At 36.6% G+C, this 12060-nt stretch overlaps 1 protein-coding gene across 5 annotated transcripts in view; it reads right to left on the reverse strand.

Moving 5' to 3' along the window:
- Window positions 1-993: 993 nt before the first annotated feature.
- Window positions 994-12060, reverse strand: part of TMEM209 (transmembrane protein 209) — a 36958-nt gene continuing 25891 nt past the window's right edge. For 3 of the 5 annotated variants that reach the window (XM_042924569.1, XM_042924559.1, XM_042924578.1), the window contains 4 exons: window positions 10900-11014; window positions 10709-10806; window positions 7995-8068; window positions 994-2274 (listed from right to left, as the gene is read on the reverse strand). In XM_042924569.1, the coding sequence (XP_042780503.1) occupies window positions 2220-2274; window positions 7995-8068; window positions 10709-10806; window positions 10900-11014 (342 nt within the window). In that variant the 3' untranslated portion in view covers window positions 994-2219. Of the gene's footprint in view, window positions 2275-7994; window positions 8069-10708; window positions 10807-10899; window positions 11015-12060 lie in introns of those variants that run through there. The other 2 variants (XM_042924551.1, XR_006198681.1) reach the window with 2 other exon arrangements.

The raw sequence follows: 12060 nt of genomic DNA on the forward strand, positions 1-12060 counted from the left end.
AGAGCGAGCGGGTTTTGGCAGATGTGAATTCAGTTCCGGTCGCAGAGTCCACAGGACACGCGAATGGAAATGTCGGACGCCAGAGCTCAGGCGGGAGAGACGTTACGGTTGGTGGTAAACATGGGAATCAGATGCAGAGAGGTGATAAACGAAGTTGTGGAGGGAATGAGATCTCTAAGGAAAAGCAGAGACAGGGAAACACAGGACCAAGACTGACCTTTGAGGAAAGGTCCACATTTAGAAGATGGATATTCTAAAAAAATAAAGGACTTCTGTTCCAAAGCCGGGTTTAGAAGTGCCAGCCATATGCTACATGTCTTCACCACGGAAATATCAGTTTAAAGTGTACCATATATCAGTTCGAGAAAGCCAAGCAACACAGCATTTTTATGTCTTCGTGGGAACTAAATTATGAACACCTAGATACGCCCCTAAAACAAATTTGGCTGAAGTAAAGGCTGATATTCATAGCGGGGGGGGGAAAAAGGATAAATGATACAGAGAACATAATCTAAAATCAACATAATTGGTGGATCTGATCCCACAAGGATGAGTCAAGCAATGAAAAGAAAAACTCGTGAAAAATACCCTATAAATAACATTTAATTAAAGTAGGTATTTACTCATCTTAACGCAAAGACCCAAAAAATTTTACCACATTTGCAGTGCACTGTCTTCCTGACGTGTGAATGCCAACTAATTTATCAAAGTATTTTTAATAAAGGCTACATTAAAGTATAAGTTGGCTCAAACACTTGTGGAGACTAGTCAGTATAGGAAAACTACCGAGAATATAGTAACCCACGCTAGACTCACAGTATGCAAACAAAAGAGCTTTTCTTTCTTAGCATGTCTCTCTAGTCTTTTTACATGTATATTTCCCACATATTATATTTTCTTGATAGTCACAAAATAAAAATATTATAGCTTTGAATTTTTGGACTAAAAGCTGCCATAAGTCCTATAAAGAAAAAAAACCTTTGTCTTAACGTGTTAAAATTTTTCCCTTATTCCCTTTAATAAAGAATGTTAACCATGTAACAACTGTTATTCCGTGACACCTTCAATAAGTTTTGAAACAGTACTTAGATTTTCACATGTTCTCGTATTTAACATGTTTAATTGACATTTTCTTCTAAAATACCACAGCAAACATGTTCAACATACATCAAAAGCAGTGAAAAGAAACCTCCTTTCCTCTGGACATAGGACCTTCAAAACACAGGAACGACTTGTTGAAAAACAGAATTTACAAATTATTAAAAACGGGATGCACATATAGGACCAAAATGCAGTTACTCAGAAGATTCTAGTTTTGTTTCCAGGTTTCCGTAAGGTGACAGAAGTGGTCTCTAACAGGACGTCAATCCGGAAAACAAACACACTTGCTAGCTAGCCTTCAAGGTCCTATACATAGATATGTAAGAAAATAGAGTCAAGCAAAACTCAGTCACTTCTTACTCTCCAGATGTTTTGAACATATCTAAAAAAATTTAAACAGATATTGTATGATCTTAAAAGAGAACTCTTAAAATAACAGTCAGATTGAATTATTAAAAAAGCAAGAGTTTCTTAATGTCTTCAGCCTTTTAACCTAAGACCCAGATAGTTTAACTCTGTGAGTTAATCTGAGAGCTGACTTCTAAACATGCCAACACTGTCAAACCTCTTTCAATATTATTTAAAGATGCACATGGACTAATACAAGTTGATCTCATCTCTTTACATGTGGGCCTTGGGCTGATCTATAGAACAACAGGGAAGTAAAGAGATAAAAAAGGTGAATTAGCAATTTCCTTGTTTCTTTTTAAGTATTTACACCAAATAATGCGATTGAAAAAAATAATTTTTTTGTGGGGAAAAATCAGGTGGATGATTCTCATTTGTAGGTTACAATGAAAAAGGACTCAAATTTCTTAATTAAGGGGAAATTGCAGTTTTGGGTCAACAAATATCTGAAGGTTTGCAGTTTCACAGACAACTGAAAAATCTGAAAGGTAATAAAAAAAGTGAAGGTAATGTCTTTTGGTGTAGAGAACACAGGAAATACTTTAACAAGAAGTTTCAAAATAGCTAATTTTTCGTTAAATCTAAAAGAGTCTGTTAACACACACATATGTATCTTATTTCAAAAGACACAGTGACTCAGAGATGCTTAGATTCAACTCCTGGTTCCATCAAATAAAAGTCCTAATGTTTGGAATTAAAAACGACCCACATTACTCGCCAAAAATCCACAAAATATTCACACCGGATAGACCAAGATTAACTCTCCTATAAAAAGAAAAAAAAAAAACTTTTTAGTTGAATTGATTTCCAAACATAAAGGAATACATATTTAACTGATAACATTTATGCCATTCTGTAATGAGTTATGTTACCTGTGACTTATCAGGTGGACCCTAGCAATAGTAATTGCTTTCTTCACTGGGCTTAAAACCCCAATTTAGGACAAATGCGTTTACAGGGTGTGGAAAACTCAAGGAATATTACAGAATAATTTTAGCAAGATTAAAGTAGAGGTAGCAATTAAATTTTTTACATGGAGGATATGATATAGAGCTACTAGGTTTCTTAGAGAATTTTAACCTATTAAACCCGAATTAAGAATTTACTAATTATTATGGATGCTTTAGTGAATTTGTACATGGGAATTCTTAATATAGCTTAAACTAAACCCTACTTATATATAAACAAAAAGAAAAATCTACTTCTACTCTAGAGAGTACTATACAGTATTCAAAGTACAAAGGAGAGGACTATAAGAGAAAGAGATTTTCATCTGACAAAGTAAGAAATCAACCTCCGATGTCCCAAACTGAAGAATCAAAAGACAGCTGCATGCCTCTATTATTTGGAACTATAATAATATCAGAAGAAAAAGGCTAAGAGAGTTTCAAGTGGCTGTCTTTAGTGGGCTTGGGGAACAGGGAACTGGTTATTTCTGTCATGAACTTCTAGCACCACAGGACTTGTAAAATTATGAGTAGTTATTGCTTTTGACAAAAATTTCAAAAATATATATACATATTACAAAAATGCCCTTCAAAAAAGGTCATTTATATATTAAATGGCTTTTCCCATTTCTTCAAGGAACTCTTCACCAAAACTGCAAATGAGAGGGGCACCTGGCTGGCTCAATCAGTAGTGCATGCAAATCTTGGTATCAGGGTTGTGATGTTGGGTGTAGAGTCCCATGTTGGTATATTTAAAAAAAAAAGAATCTCAAAAAAAAAAAAAAAACAAAACAAAAAAACCCTGCAAATGCTAAATGTCAATCTGATAGAAAAAAAAGTTTTAATTTTGGCTTGTTTTATATGAGGCTAACCAGCATCTTTTTGTGATTGTTAGCCATAGGCACAAAGCTTTTTTGGGTAAGTTTTTCATGTCTATGACCATTTTCTATATATTTTCTTTCTAATGAATTTATATATGCTCTTTACATATGATGGATATTAGCTTGGACTTGCTATATCTGTTGCAACTATAAAATTTTGTTTCAGTTTGTCATTTAGTTGTAGCTTTAAACTTTATTTATGGTTTATTTGCTGAACAGAACACTTAAATTGTTGTGCAGTTAATTCTGTCTAGATTTTGTCCCCCTTTTGGAAGTAAACCAGTCATCTCATTCCAGGAACTGCACAAATATCTGGCATTGACTGGATAATGTATTTGGATCAATCTGCTGCTGCTTTATGGGCATGATTCCAAATGGACTCTATTTGAGCCACTTGCTTATTTCCTTTAAGTTATAGGATAGTTTTTAAGCATTTGATTGTTTTAGAATGTATCAAGTAGATTAATCAATCATTTAAAAAGTTAATAATTTCAAAGTTTTTCCCTTGGTTAAGAAAAAAATCTCAAATAAATAAAAGATGTATTAGTTTTAGTTTGAAATGTTTCTTTTCCACATTTAAGTTGCTCAATAAGATACGCACTTTAAAAATTGTATGAATTCTTCTTGGCCTCTAAGTAAGTCATTACCCCACTAAATATTTCTATCTTATTTTACTTTATTTTTTAAGTAAGCTCTATACCTAACACGTGGCTTGAACTAATAACCCAGATCAAGAGTTGCATGCTCTACAGATTGAGCCAGCCTCCTACATACTTCTGAAAATTTTCCATTTTTATGTGGACAAAGCATACCTAGCACTCAACACAAACTTCAAGCTATCATGACAAATCATTAATGCATCAAAATGTCAATTTGGATCTAGAGAGGACAAGATAAACTTTCAATTAAAACCAAACATTCGAGGGGTGCCTGGGTGGCTCGGTCAGTTAAGCGTCTGACTTGGGCTCAGGTCATGGTCTTGCAGTTCATGGGTTCTAGCCCTGTGTCCGGCTCTATGCTGACAGTTCAGAGCCTGGAGCCTGCTTTGGATTCTGTGTCTCCCTCTCTCTCTGTTCCTCCCCAGCTCACACTTTGTCTCTCTCTCTCTCTCAAAAATAAGTAAACATTAAGCAAACACTTGCTGTTGATTTAAAATATCTTTTTTTTTATAAAAAAAAATATTTTTTTTAACATTTATTCATTTTTTTTTATTTTTTATTTTTTAACATTTATTCATTTTTGAGAGACAGAGACAGAGCGTGAGCAGGGGAGGGGCAGAGAGAGAGAGGGAGACACAGAATCCAAAGCAGGCTGCAGGCTCCGAGCTGTCAGCCCTGGGGCTCGAACCCACAAGCTTTGAGATCATGACCTGGGCCGAAGTCGGACGCTTAATCAACTGAGCCATCCAGGCGCCCCTAAAGTATTTTTCAATTAATTCTTGGCTTCAAAATAGCCCTTCTGAAGCATTAAGTGAGGAATAATTATAAAACATTATATTTATAACATATTCCATATTTCTAATACATATTCATGCACATATTTATAATTAAATACTGCTAGAAATTTTAGGAAAAAGGTCTGTATTTACTGACATGGAAGAATGTCTAAGACAAACTGTGAGATTAAAAAGCAGAGCACAGGGGCGCCTGGGTGGCTCAGTCGGTTAAGCGTCTGACTTCGGCTCAGGTCATGATCTCTCACGGTTCCTGGGTTCGAGTCCCACATCGGGCTCTGTGCTGACAGCTCAGAGCCTGGAGCCTGCTTTGGATTCTGTGTCTCCCTCTCTCTCTCTGCCCCTCCCCTGCTCATGCTCTGTCTCTCAAAAATGAATAAATGTCAAAAAAAAAAAAAAAGATTAAAAAAAAAAGCATAGGATAATATGTTTAGGCACAATACATGTTTAAACAAAATGAAAAATAAAACCCAGATCAACTTATTCCCAGAAAGTAGTCTATAAACATACACTTTTAACTGCTAACATTGGGTACTCAGAGGCAGTGGGATTGAGAGGCTGACCAGACGGGAATTTTCAATTTCTAGTCTATACACTGCTGTAGCATTTAAGTATTCGCATATTGGGCATGTATTAAAAATTAATTAAAAAATAAGGAAAAAAGAATATTAAAAAATAAGGAAATTAAAATTTTGTAATTAAAAAATAAGGAAAAAAGAATATTTAGTTTAGATGCTTCACAAAAGTGAGTTTCCTATTTAATCTTTCTTACGTTAGAACATATATGACAATGGGACACATGGATGGCTCAGTCAGTTAAGCGTCAGACTTCGGCTTGGGTCATGATCTCACAGTCCGTGGGTTCGAGCCCCGCTGTCGGGCTTTGTGCTGTCATAACAGCTCGGAGCCTGGACACTGTTTCAGATGGTCTTCCTCTCTCTGCCCCTCCCCTGCTCGTTCTCTCTCTCTCTCAAAAATAAACATTAAAGAAAAAAATATATACATACATATATATATACATATATATATATATGTATATATGTATGTATATATATGATAAAAGGGGATGCTGCGTAGCTGGGTCGGTTAAGCATCTGACTTCAACTCAGGTCATGATCTCATGGCTCAGGAGTTCGAGCCCTACACTGGGCTCTGTGCTGACAGCTCAGAGGCTGGAGCCTGCTTCAGATTCTGTGTCTCTTTCTCTCTGCCCACCATCCCCAAAATAAATAAATATTAAAAAAAAATTTTTATATATGCTAACTAATTTGGATGTAAATTAAAAAAAATAAAATTAAGAAGAGAACTAAAAAAAAAACTTGCTAGGATTTTGATAGGAATCACATTAAAACCATACACTGATTTGGTGAAAAAAAATTTTTTTGGACTGTTTATGTCTTTTAAAAATCTTTGAATCTAATATGTTTAAGGACAAGAACTTGGCTTTCTCTAGAGCAGTACTGTCCAGTAGAAATATAATGTGATGTCAGTGAAATGCAAACCACATACATCATTTAAAATTTTTTTCTAAATATATTTTTATTTTTGTTACTTCTTAAATTTTATTTATATTTAATTTTATTTATATTTAATTTATTAAATTTGTTTACATTTAATCTTATTTATATTAAAAAAAATTTTATTTTAAGTGGGTTCTATGCCCAACCTGGGACTTGAACTCACGACCCTGAGAGATTGAGTCGTGAGCTCTACTGACTGAGCTAGCCAGATGCCCCCATAATTTTAAATTTTCTAGTAGACATCTTAAAATTTAAAAAAAATTTTTTTTTTTAATTTTTTTTTTTTTCAACGTTTTTAATTTATTTTTGGGACAGAGAGAGACAGAGCATGAACGGGGGAGGGGCAGAGAGAGAGGGAGACACAGAATCGGAGACAGGCTCCAGGCTCCGAGCCATCAGCCCAGAGCCTGACGGGGCTCGAACTCACGGACCGCGAGATCGTGACCTGGCTGAAGTCGGACGCTTAACCGACTGGGCCACCCAGGCGCCCCCCTTTTTTTTTTTTTTTTAAACATTTATTTATTTTTGAGACAGAGAGAGACAGAGCATGAGTGGGGGAGGGTCAGAGAGAGGGAGACACAGAATCTGAAACAGGCTCCAGCCCGACGCGGGGCTCGAACTCAGACTGTGAGATAACGACCCGAGCCGAAGTCGGACGCTCAACCGACCGAGCCACCCAGGCGCCCCTTAAAATTTTTATAAAAAGTAAAAAGAAACAGGTTTAATTAATTTCAGTAATATGTTTCATTTAATCCAATATATCCAATGTATTAATTCAACAGGTAATCAATGCACAAAAGTATTAATGAGATCTTTTGTACCCCCCTTTTTCTTGGGTCTTCAAATTCTGGTCTATATATATACATTACACTTACAGAACATCTCAATTCAGATTAGTCCTGTTTCAAAGGCTCATTGTCACATGTGATGGATGGCTGCTCTATCAGACAATGTAGTTCTAAAACACATATAAAACAGGACGCCTAAGCTAAACTGAAAAGAGGCATGCATATCAGAACTGGAATGGACCCCAGACGTTCTCCACTCCAAGCCTTTCCCTTCACATTTTCTTAACCTCAGGTTTTGAGAGTTCTAGACCTTGCATTACGAGATTTCCCCAGCCTTAACCAGTCCTCCTGCTTCAAAATATTATTTGATACGCTAGTATTTCGTATCACCAAAATGACCATATGACAATTCTGAATTTATTGAAACAGGACGTGAGCTTCATTCTAAATATTTAGAACAACAAAGTAAACAATTTCAACTGACCATTTTTCCGTCCCAGTTAATAATATTATGGAGTGGGTGCTGACTCAGTCTCTCTAGAAGTATAAACATTTTGCAGAAGGCTGTGTCTGAAATGGGATGGCTTTTGTTTTGTTCTGCTGATAAATTTTAAATTGGCAAGAGCTTGATATACATCCTCAGAGTTGCTTCTTGAGGGACACAACCGTAAAGCCAGTGAGGGAAACCAGTAGGGAAATGGAGGTTGGTGAGGAATCAATGGATTTGCCCGAGAGAATAGAACTGGTTAGTGACAGGGCTGAGCCAGTGCCAAAAGCCACATCTCTTGTTCGGGCCACAATCTTTTCAATATATGATGCTGCTTCTGCAGAATCTTAACATGGGAAGAAAAACAGTAAATGTTAAGTACTTGCATTTTTAAAGCATCAATACCTACCCAAGCATTCCTGACTCTTTGGTTTTTATGATGTAGAGAAACATTAACAATGTATGAAACATATTATTTCGGCCCTGGAACAAAGACAAAAAAAGACAGCAAGATTTAAACCAAGCCAAGCCAAAGATTATACAAACCAAACAAAAAGATAAATGCAGATCCTATCAATTCACATTCTACTAACTCAGAATTCCGTGTAATTCAGACTTTCATTTGCATGGATTTGTACAGAAACTTCAATGGCCCAAAATATTAACACTTATAAAGCTGGAATATTAAATTTGAAAAAAATGCAATTAATACTCTCTTCTAGGAAATCTGATGGAGAACACGATTTATGATTATAGTCAATATAAAATTTTTTTGTAAAGAAGCTGGTAACAACAATAACTACAAAGCTCATCAATAGAACTGAAGTCTGCAGTTAAGAGTAAGATACCTGAATAGAAATGTAAACTGGTACATAACCTTTTGTATAAAAGTAGTTTGATAATATATTTTAAAAGCTTTGAAAATATTCTGTAACCTAGAATTCCACTTTTGGACTTTAACGAAATTACCCAAAATGTAGACCGCTATATCCATAAAGATGAATATTCAGCAGTATTTCTAAAACAAAGATTTAGAACATCCAAAATGTTCAATGGTAGGGGAACGGTTGAATAAATTATGTTACAATTTTATAATAAACTTAAAACAATTCAGAAAAAAAATTTTTTTAATGTTTTTATTTATTTTTGACACACAGAGAGAGACACAGCATGAGTAGGGGAGGGGCAGAGAGAGAGGGAAACAGAATTTGAAGCAGGCTCCAGGCTCCGAGCTGTCAGCACAGAACCTGATGCAGGGCTTGAACTCACAGACTGTGAGATCGTGACCTGAGCCAAAGTCGAACGCTCAACCGACTGAGCCACCCAGGTGCCGCCCTCCCCCCCCCCCCAATTTTTTTAACACTTATTTATTTTTTGAGAGACAGAGTGTGAGCAGGGGAGGGGCAGAGAGAGAGGGAGACACAGATTCTGAAGTAGGCTCCAGGCTCCAAGCTGTCTGTACAGAGCCCGATGCAGGGCTTGAACTCACGAACCGCAAGATCATGACCTGAGCCGGAGTCGGATGCTTAACCGACTGAGCCACCCAGGCACCCCATATAATGATAACTTTTTTATAGCCATTAAAAAGTATTTCTATGAAATATTTTTATAGGATGGAAAATTATATTTAAGTTAATTAAATTAAGAAAGATTTTTTTTTCTACCATTCACTTTAAAAAAAAAATTTAAATCCAAGTTAGTTACATAGAGTGTAATAATGATTTCAGGAATAGAATTTAGTGATTCATCACTTACATATAACACCCAGTGTTCATCCCAACCAGTGTCCTCCTTAGGGCCTGTCGCCCATTTAGCCCATCCCCCTACCCAACGCCCAGCCAGCAACCCTCAGTTTGTTCTCTGTAAGAGTCTCTTACGATGTGTCTCCCTCTCTGTTTTTATCTTATTTTTGCTTCCCTTCCCCTATGTTCAACTGTTGTGTTTCTTAAATTCCACATATGAGTGAAATCATGTGATATCTTTCTCTGACTTATTTCGCTTAGCATAATACACTCTAGTTCCATCCATGTTGTTGCAAATGGCAAGATTTCATTCTTTTTGATTGCTAGGTAATATTCCATTGTATTCATATACCACATCTTCTTTATACGTTCATCTGTCGATGGACATTTGGGCTCTTTCCATACTTTGGCTATTGTTGATTGCCCTGCTATAAACATTGGGGTGCATGTGCCCCGCCAAAACAGCATTTCTGTATCCTCTGGATAAATACCTAGTAGTGCAATTACTGGGTCATAGGATAGTTCTATTTTTGATTTTTTGAGGAACCTCCATACTGTCTTCCAGAGTGGCTGCACCAGTTTGCATTCCCAGTGCAAAAGAGTTCTTTAAGGAAGTTAATTTTTAAAAGGAAATAAAACTACATAAATAATACGATTTCAACCCATAAAATAGCACAGAGAAAAGGCCAAAATGAAATTTACCAAAGGCAATACAACAAAAATGTTAACGATAGCTGCCTTTAAGTAATGGAATGAGTGATCTTTCTTTTCAGAATTTATTTATTATGAGACAAAGTGTGAGTGGGGGAGGGACAGAGAGTGAGGAGAGAGCACGGATCCCAAGCAGGCTCCGCACTGCCAATGCCGAGCCCGACGTGGGGCTCAAACCCGTGAGCTATGAGATCATGAACTGAGCCGAAGTCGCATCCTTAACCGACTGAGGCACCCAGGTGCCCCTGCTCTTTCTTCTTTATGCTTTCCCAAATTAAGCATATATTACTTTTATAGTTTAAAAAAGGGACATTTAAGAAACTCATTTTCCCTAATTTAAACAGTTTACCTGTTCCTTAGACAAGAGACTTTAATTTAAAAAATATCATCAAAGCAAGTCACCATGACCTTCCTCAATAGCCATTTCTACATTTAGAAGTAACTTTAGGGGCGCCTGGGGGGCTCCGTCGGTTAAGTGTCCGACTTTGGCTCCGCCATGATCTCACGGTTCATGAGTTCAAGCCCTGCGTCCGGCTCTGTCCTGACAGGTCAGAGCCTGGAGCCTGCTTCAGATTCTGTGTCTCCCTCTCTCTCTGCCCCCTCCAGCTCGTACTCTGTCTCTCTCTCTCAAAAATAAATAAACACTAAAATTTTTTTTAAAAAGAAGTACCTTTGGAAGATTGTACACATGACGTTGGTAGATTAGCTCATAATGAGGAGGGTTGATAGCACTCTGATAGATGCAAAAAACATTCTCATTTGTCACATCTGTAAAGGAAATATGCTACATTAAAAAACAAGCTAAACCTCTAGATATATCTCATGTGAAAATCTCAACTCATTCTGTTAGGAGGTTTATACCTGGTTTATTTGGTGTCTGAACAAAGTGCTGAGAAGTAAATGTCTTCCCGTCAGGGTACTTAGGATGGGGAGGCAATCTGGAATCAAGGTAGGTGCAAAATACATGCATGATGATCTGAAGATGAGGAAACAATTTTTTTAAATCAGCATGAAAATCTATCATAGATATAAGCCCTTTAAAAACACTGCTGTTTATGATGACTCCAATCTTTAAATGTTTCTCTAAAGAGAGAACTAGCAAAATGCTTTCAAGTAGTTATATTTATAAGATGAAATCTATAAAATGAAAAGACAAAGCAAGACATTCCAAGTCTTCTGTTAAGTGGATCATTCATACTCATATAGTTAATAACAAAAAACCAAGATAAAAATAGACATACATTCTCAATTTGAATATCATCATTTGAAGCTTTGTTTTCCACACTGACAGTCACTATTAAAAAATAAAAAACATGATCTTGAAACTCTTAAATGTTCAAAAACTTTACACTCTTTCATAAGAGTGTAACTGATTTCATAAATCTTAATTCTAGGAATCTTTCTTAAAGCCATAATCCCCAAGAATAAACATGAACCATGATATTCCTTACAATATTATTTAAATTTTTTTTTAATGTTTACTTATTTTTTTTAATTTTTTTTAACGTTTATTTATTTTTGAGACAGAGAGAGACACAGCATGAACGGGGGAGGGGCAGAGAGAGAGGGAGACACAGAATCAGAAGCAGGCTCCAGGCTCTGAGTCATCAGCCCAGAGCCCGACGCGGGGCTCGAACTCACGGACCGTGAGATCGTGACCTGAGCTGAAGTCGGATGCTTAACCGACTGAGCCACCCAGGCGCCCCAATGTTTACTTATTTTTGAGAGAGAAAGAGAGAGACAGAGAGAGACAGAGCGTGTTGTTTTTTTCACAACAAAAGTGAAAAAAAAAAAGGATACAAAATTTTATGTATGGGATAATAACAACTATGATAAAAACATTAAAAAATAGCACAATCTTGGGGCACCTGGGTGACTCAGTCAGTTGAGCATATGACTCTTGATTTTGGCTCAGGTCATGATCTTAGGGTTGTGAGATCAAGCCCTGCATTAGGCTCCGTACTGAGTGTGGAGCCTGCTTAAAAGATTTTCTCTCTCCAGGGGGTGCCTGGGTGGCTCATC

The sequence above is a fragment of the Panthera leo genome, chromosome A2, assembly GCF_018350215.1.
Source record: "Panthera leo isolate Ple1 chromosome A2, P.leo_Ple1_pat1.1, whole genome shotgun sequence".
Lineage (NCBI taxonomy): Eukaryota > Metazoa > Chordata > Mammalia > Carnivora > Felidae > Panthera > Panthera leo.